The 7,500-nt window shown below is 37.9% G+C and overlaps 1 protein-coding gene across 18 annotated transcripts in view; it reads left to right on the forward strand.

The window, feature by feature from the left end:
• tcf4 (transcription factor 4) overlaps positions 1-7,500 on the forward strand; it is a 162,594-nt gene that overhangs the window by 129,824 nt on the left and 25,270 nt on the right. For all 18 annotated transcript variants that reach the window (XM_083564081.1, XM_083564076.1, XM_083564065.1 and 15 more), the window contains 3 exons: positions 2,604-2,709; positions 4,032-4,165; positions 4,812-4,947. In XM_083564081.1, the coding sequence (XP_083420207.1) occupies positions 2,604-2,709; positions 4,032-4,165; positions 4,812-4,947 (376 nt within the window). The remainder of the gene's footprint in view (positions 1-2,603; positions 2,710-4,031; positions 4,166-4,811; positions 4,948-7,500) is intronic.

Below are 7,500 nucleotides of genomic sequence, written 5' to 3' on the forward strand. Positions count from 1 at the left end.
GAACATGGGGTATATCGGTAGGAGAATCCTGAGGATGGAGCCGCTAGGAAGAAGGAAAAGATAAAGACCAAGGAGGAGGTTCATTGATGTGGCGAAGGAAGACATGCAGGTAGTTGGTTTGAAAGAGGCAGATGTAAAGGGCCCCGTTGTATGAAGCTGGATGATCCGCTGTGGCGACCCCTAACGGAAGCAGCCGAAAGAAGAAGAAGACTCACCGTGACATTAGCCAATCATGGGCATTTTTAAACTGATGTTTGTAAAAGAGAGCAGATAGCTGCTTCCACCAAGTTTGAACATTGCCATATGATGCAGCAGTTTGGGTGTATTAACTATTGGCAGATAGCTATATCGGGGAGATTAGGCAGTGATCTCAGTGTAAAGAATATATATCTGGAAGGATAAGCATACTGAGCAGTCATTTGCGAGTCTTACAGCTCTATTGCTTTAAACTAATTCAGCATTTTATCAACAAAATAAAATCTGGGCCTGTACTGAAAAGCATTGGTTTGCATCCTGAATACTAATGTGTATAATCTTTAAGACTCGCAAGTATGCGCACTGAAGCTGCTGACTGTTCTATGATATAAGTACTGCTTTACACATAATAACATTGAAACACTGCCATCTAAACACCTCTGACTGAAAATAATATACATGCTCACAGTAACAGGACTAACGTTCCCAGTTCTTGACTCACTCCTGCTTTGCGTATACTTGCCCCTGATCTGCAGCTCGATCAGTTAGGTGTGAAAAAAGTCAGGTGAATGAAAATGCAAAATAAAAAGTTTTCATCTTTTTCCATCTTTTTTTGGGTTTCATCTGTTTTCCAGAGACCCATGTCTGGAGAGTGTTATTAGTGTGTGCAGGCCCTGCACAGGTGCACCAGGGCTCTGTGTGTGTTGGTGGGGGTGTGGGTTGGTGGACACGGAGGGAGATGAAGGGATGAGAGAGAGAGAGAGAGAGAGAGAGAGAGAGAGAGAGAGAGAGAGAGAGAGAGAGAGAGAGAGAGAGAGAGAGAGAGAGAGCAGTTTCGTGACTGACTGCACACATTCCAAAACATCTGGTCCTGATCACAAACACACAGTCACACACACACACACACACACACACACACACACACACACACACACACACACACACACACACACACACAACGTGTGTGTGTGTGTGTGTGTGAGTGTGTGTATGTTTGTGTTTGATCTCAGTTATTAAGGGGTTAATGGGCTGCCACCTCAAATGTGTGTGTGTGTGTGTGTGTGTGTGTGTGTGTGTGTGTGTGTGTGTGTGTGTGTGTGTGTGTGTGTGTGTTTGAGAAGAAAGGATGAAGGAATGAGCAAAGTATCATTAGACACAGACCAGATGGATGAACATTCTAACACCGGCGAATAATAAGTAACTTTCTGCTCTGCGTTCACCCCATTCTTAATTTTTTTCTCCCTCATGTCCGGTTTTTTATTTCCATTCGTCTCTTGCACTGTTTGTGTCTGCAGTTTCATAAACAGGTGCATGTGGTATGTGGGGAAGGTACAGGAAGGAACACACAAACGCGCACCCACACACACATACATACTGGTATCATTAGGTCTCAGTAACAAGTACCTACCATTCTAGAACATTATAAAGTCATTTAATTATGTTTATATTCTTCCTGTATGGATCTGATTTATAGGTGTGTGTGTGTGTGTGTGTGTGTGTGTGTGTGTGTGTGTGTGTGTGTGTGTGAATGCATGTACTATGTAAGTGGGTCAGTCAACATCCTCCTGTTTTTATGAGCTTGACAAAAGTCTCCTTATTGTCCCGTTTTTCTCCCACGGTGCCTCCCCCCAACCAATGCCTGATGTCATTTACAGACATCGGAATGTGTGTGTGTGTGTGTGTGTGTGTGTGTGTGTGTGTGTGTGTGTGTGTGCATGTGTGTGTGTGCATGTGTGTGTGTGTGTGCATGTGTGCATGTGTGCATGTGTGCATGTGCATGCACTCTTGTGTGGGTGCATGTGCATGTGTGTGTGCAAGGTGCTACATTGGAAAGGAAGAATTCCAGCTGGGGTTTAGTTTCTACGTCCAATAAAAAAAAAAAAAAAAAATCCTTGAGCCCGTAATGCTTTGTGTTAACCCCTGGGGTGTGTGACATGGAGCCGGAAAAACACACATATGCACATACACTCCCTCTTTTTGTTTTCTTTCTTTCTCGTGTCTTTCTGTCCTTTTCAGTGAGTATTATACTTGGATGTCTTCATAGCCGTGTTCATTCATAGTCAGCATTATTAGATCGGGCTGTTCAGTGAGTGAGAGATAAAATTGGAGAGTGTGACACCATGGTCCCACTGCCTTTATGGTGCTAGGCTTATCTTCACAAAAGTTATAGAATAGAATAGAATAGAATAGAATAGAATAGAATAGAATAGAATAGAATAGAATAGAATAGAATGCATATGAATATAATAATTCCCTTTTTGTCTTATTATTTGCCTTTTAAATTTCTGTTTTATGCCATGCAGCAGAATTCCAGTGAAATAATTTACAGGTCCTGTAGTTTGTATCCTTTCAGTTTAACTCAGAATAGCATCTAAACATTTTTTGTTTTTGTGTTTTTTTTTCTGTAGGTATACGCGCCGCCAGCCAGCACTGCAGATTATAACCGAGACTCGCCGGGCTATCCAAACTCTAAAGCACCCAGTGGCAGCTTTCCCACCTCCTTTTTTATGCCAGGTACCGCACGTAATGTATAAACCTCACATTATTTATTTTATCAAAATCAAAATATCCCTCATGGTGAACCTTTAGAACCTGTAACTGTGGATCATTTAACTTTGATACTCTAAAGATTTCTCACAAGCAGTTTCTGCGTAACACTCACTTTTGTACATCATTGGATAAACTTGCACTACAGTACATGATTCCGAAGTACCATGCATGTCACCCAGTATGAGATGATGCCAATGCTTTCTTGACCAATGATTGCAGACTGTGTGAGATATATATATATATATATATATATATATATATATATATATATATATATATATATATATATATATATATATATATATACACTATATGGACACCAGCAATTTGTGGTTTTTCCGCAAACTGTCACAAAGTTAGAGGCACACAATTGTATAGGATGTCTTTGGATGCCATAGCATTACATTTTCCCTTCACTTGAACTAGGAGATTAAACCTGTCATGACAACGCCCCCTGTGCACAAAGCAACCTCTATGAAGATATGGTTTACATTGAATGGAATGGAAGATACTGAGTGGCCTGCTATAGAGCTTTGGTCTCAATTATATTGATCACCTTTGGTATGATTGCACCCCAGGCCTCCTTACCTTACATCAGTACCCCACTTCAATAACACCTTTATGACTGAATGAGCACACTCCACAATCTAGTGAACTTCTTCCCAGAAGAGTGGAGGTTATTATAACAGCAAATAGGGGCTAAATGTGGAATGGGATGTTTCAAGAAGCACATACCAATCGTATGCTCAGGTGTCCACAAACTTTACTGTATCTAATAATTTATTTTGTACACTAATGCTTTGTTTTTTCACCTTTGTTGGTTGCACATGACCTTCTGTTGATCATATTAAGTAAACAAAGGTAAAAAATTTAACAAAAGCAAATAATTTGTAATAATGCTGCATACTTTAAAAAAAACTTGCCTTGTTCTCATTATTGATGTTTCTTTTATTTATAGTACACTCATACTCGTACTCACATTCCATATCTGTTAAACACATTTAGGACTGTATTGACTGTATATGTATAATCCTATTATCCAGTGTTTCCCAGTTGTACTTCTCTTTTTAGTCTGGTTTCTCTCAAGGATTCTTTTTTTGTGTCTGTATAATTTTTCTTCTAAGAGTGTGTATTTGTGAACATTAGGGTTTTTTCAGTAATACCAGGGTAAGTAACTTAAATGCCTGGAATTGATCATGACTCTCTCTCCTCTCTCTCTCTCTCTCTCTCTCTCTCTCTCTCTCTCTCTCTCTCTCTCTCTCTCTCTCTCTCTCTCACTCTCTCAGATGGTCATCACAGTACAGACCCATGGAGCTCCTCCAGTGGAATGAATCAAGCAGGTTACAGTGGAATGCTGGGAAATTCCTCCCATGGCCCTCAGAGCAGCAGCTACTGCGGCTTGCACCCACACGAGAGACTTGTAGGTTATTGCACACTTGTTAGTTTATTACATTCCTGTCAGTGTCTATTACTAATCTATTAGAGTTTTATTACACGTTTATTAATCCATACTGTAGCTAGCTAGCTAGGTAGATTAGAAGTATTGAGCTGTGTTTTGTAATAGCTATAACTTCATTTGAAGAGGGTTTTTTTTTAATGGAGTTTGACCTGTTAATTTGACAGCAGTTTTATTAATACAATTTTGTAATCAATAAGATGAGTATACTTCTTATATGCAAAATACAACATTGCATTTTATTTTTCTGATTTAAATGTCAATTTCTTTCAGAATTGTGTTGTATATGTTGTTAAGTCTATTTATTTTATTATTAGTATTACATTATTTATTTATTTTTACAGTCTTTACTATCTAAAGCTAGATAGATGATGCAATGACAAATCATTATCCTGCAGCAACTGATATAAGGATATGGAGATAAACTGTACTCTAATAACTCCACCTGTTTTTTTTAAAGCAGTTAAAAGTTTTCTTTCTGTGTATTTCTTGCATGAGTTGTGTAATGAAAAAGAGCACGCCTAAGCATAAATAAAGTTGTCTAAATGTCAGAACATGTGAAAGAAAATCACCTGTAATTAGCAACCAATGATACGTTCTTGTTCCTCAGAGTTACCCATCACACTCCTCGGCTGAGATTAACCCCAGTCTTCCTCCGATGTCCACTTTCCATCGCAACAATGGCACAAATCACTACAGCACCGCCTCTTGCACAGCGACCACAAATGGAACAGACAGCATTATGCGTAAGATTATACTTTTAGATTTCGAAGCATCACTGTGACTTTGATTTCTGAGATTCAGATTGACCTCAGGTAACTGTGTGCTTAGTTAAAATAAATTCAAAGGGAGGACTGCATGCACTGGAAAAGAACTGGGATAAGAAAATGTATGGTGTACAGGGCTGTCTCATTGGTGAAAGAAAGAAATTTGTATTGTTAAAGTGTGATGTGAGTCGATTACAGACATGCCTTTTAATCAAGATTGGATGTTGTGTTATGATAAGATACAGCTGTGCAGGAATAAATATGATTCCTTTTAGATTTGATCGTGAAGCCTTTATAAAAACATCCCCTTGAATTGTGCAGTCCTGCTTATTAAAGATAAACCGAGTATAAAACAGGCTGTTGGACAGTTCCTGATATTGGTTTATTGGCACATTTTTGTGAGAGGACATGCTGAAATAATATTTATGAACATAAAGTCAGGAGTGTTATGTAAGCACACGTTCCGTAAACTCAGTTTATTAATGCAGTATTGCTATTTCCTGCTACGTCAGCAATCAATGCTTACTCTGTGTGTGTGTGTGTGTGTGTGTGTGTGTGTGTGTGTGTGTGTGTGTGTGTGTGTGTGTGTGTGTGTGTGTGTGTGTGTGTGTAGGAAGGGGTTTAAAAAAAAAAGTAGCATGTCAAGATTGAGAGTTCAGAATCAGGTCATACCAAACCACAATATAACTGATTCCAAATTTGTCCATCTGGATGATGGGGCTGAAAAAAAAGCCACATGTTTACTTTTTTATCAAACACATATGGTCAGAGACACATGAACACACACAAGTACACTTTTTTGTATATTTATCGACTAACGAAGTACAGGTCAGTATTATTTATTCTGACTGGAATTATACTGCCAAAATTACAGCATTCGGACAATCAACATTTATTGAACCGGAACATCTGAATTTCCTTTTACAAACCAACCCGATCAGAGTTAAAGTACTTCAAACCAGTGAGGGCAATTGGATTCGAAATGAATTACATTACTAAGGCCATAGGCACTAAGTGTGACCTTCACTCTAAACTGAGCGTTTTATCATTTTACATGCTAGCTCTAATAGTATCATTTCTAATAAACAAATGCTGCACTTATGGCTCTGCGTGCAGCGATCACTAAATGCTCTCCCACATGCCCTGTTTTGAACTTTTTCTTGCCATGCCGTTCTAGTTAAGGCCACATCTTTTCAGCTCTTTGATGATGTCTTTCCTCCAACTGTTTCTCAGTCTGTTCCTCCTTTTTTTCCCTGTGGCTTTCAAGTTAAGTCCTTGGTTGTGATGTTATATTCAGATTTTCTCATAGTATATCCAGCACAGCCTCAATGTCCACTGTACAGTCTGTTAAAATACAGGAACTTAACCAGACAACTGCCACAGCTGTATTTCAAATTGTACCTTTAATATGAATGTTTCTGTCGGGCCTGGACAATGTGACAATATCAGTATTTTTTTATTATAATTTTTTATTTATTGAATATTTTAGATTCATAAATTTTACAACAGAGCCCAAGATCTGCCCATATGCATAAGATACACAAAACATAATAATAATATTAAAATAATAATGATAGATGAAATAATATGCTTAATAACAATAAAGGTTGTATGCCAGAAAAGTAAAACTATGATCGAAACAATAGTAGTGAGATGACAATACATTTTAGGATTTCAAGAGGTCTGATAAAGTCTCAATAATGTCCAACCGAAATTTTTTGGCACCATGCATTCTGGCTGTGGTACATTCCAAGGAGGCAATGTCCACTAAATAGGACATCCAAGTTAATAAAACCGGAGTAGACAGATCAAACCACAGTATCAGGATAACTTTTTTGGCAGAAGTAAGAGCAGCAAGTTTAATTCTTCTATGATTAACAGACAGTAAAAGTGACGAATCATTCACCAAAAGAAAAAGCAGTGGGTCCTTTTAGATCTGAGTCTTCAGAAGATCCTACAATAAATCCCGTACTGAGGACCAGAACAGCACAATTCGTCCCAGGCAATATGCATATTTGTTCCTTGACTTGAGCTGTTACACAGGTGACAAAAGGGGCCAGTCTTTTCATTTTATAGGCAGGAAGTGGCAAATGCCTTATAAATAAACTTATAATGAATCATTTCATATGAGTATTTTTTGTAACTTTTGCAAGCATTAGATTTTCTCTATACCTATTCGACATATAGCACCATTTGACAGGATGGCAGGATAAAAATGGTCGAGATGACGTATCATTTATTCCACAATGAATCCACACTCAAAAATAGTTTGAGTTTATGAATCAGTTCAGCTTAGCTATATACAAAATTAAAACATATGATAATGGGTGAATTTTGTGATTTTTCATGGAGAAATGAGCCTTCCACTATTTAATGGCACAAGGATGATGTTGGAATCAGTGGTGGCATGTGTAGAAGAGGATATTAAACTTAACGTTATTTTTTTTATTTTCACATGCACAGGGATTAATTATAATTATTTTTTATTTTTTTATTTAAAGCATAATTTTTGAAATTTGTGTAAATAGTCTC

Source organism: Silurus aristotelis (assembly GCF_946808225.1).
Source record: "Silurus aristotelis genome assembly, chromosome: 16".
NCBI lineage: Eukaryota > Metazoa > Chordata > Actinopteri > Siluriformes > Siluridae > Silurus > Silurus aristotelis.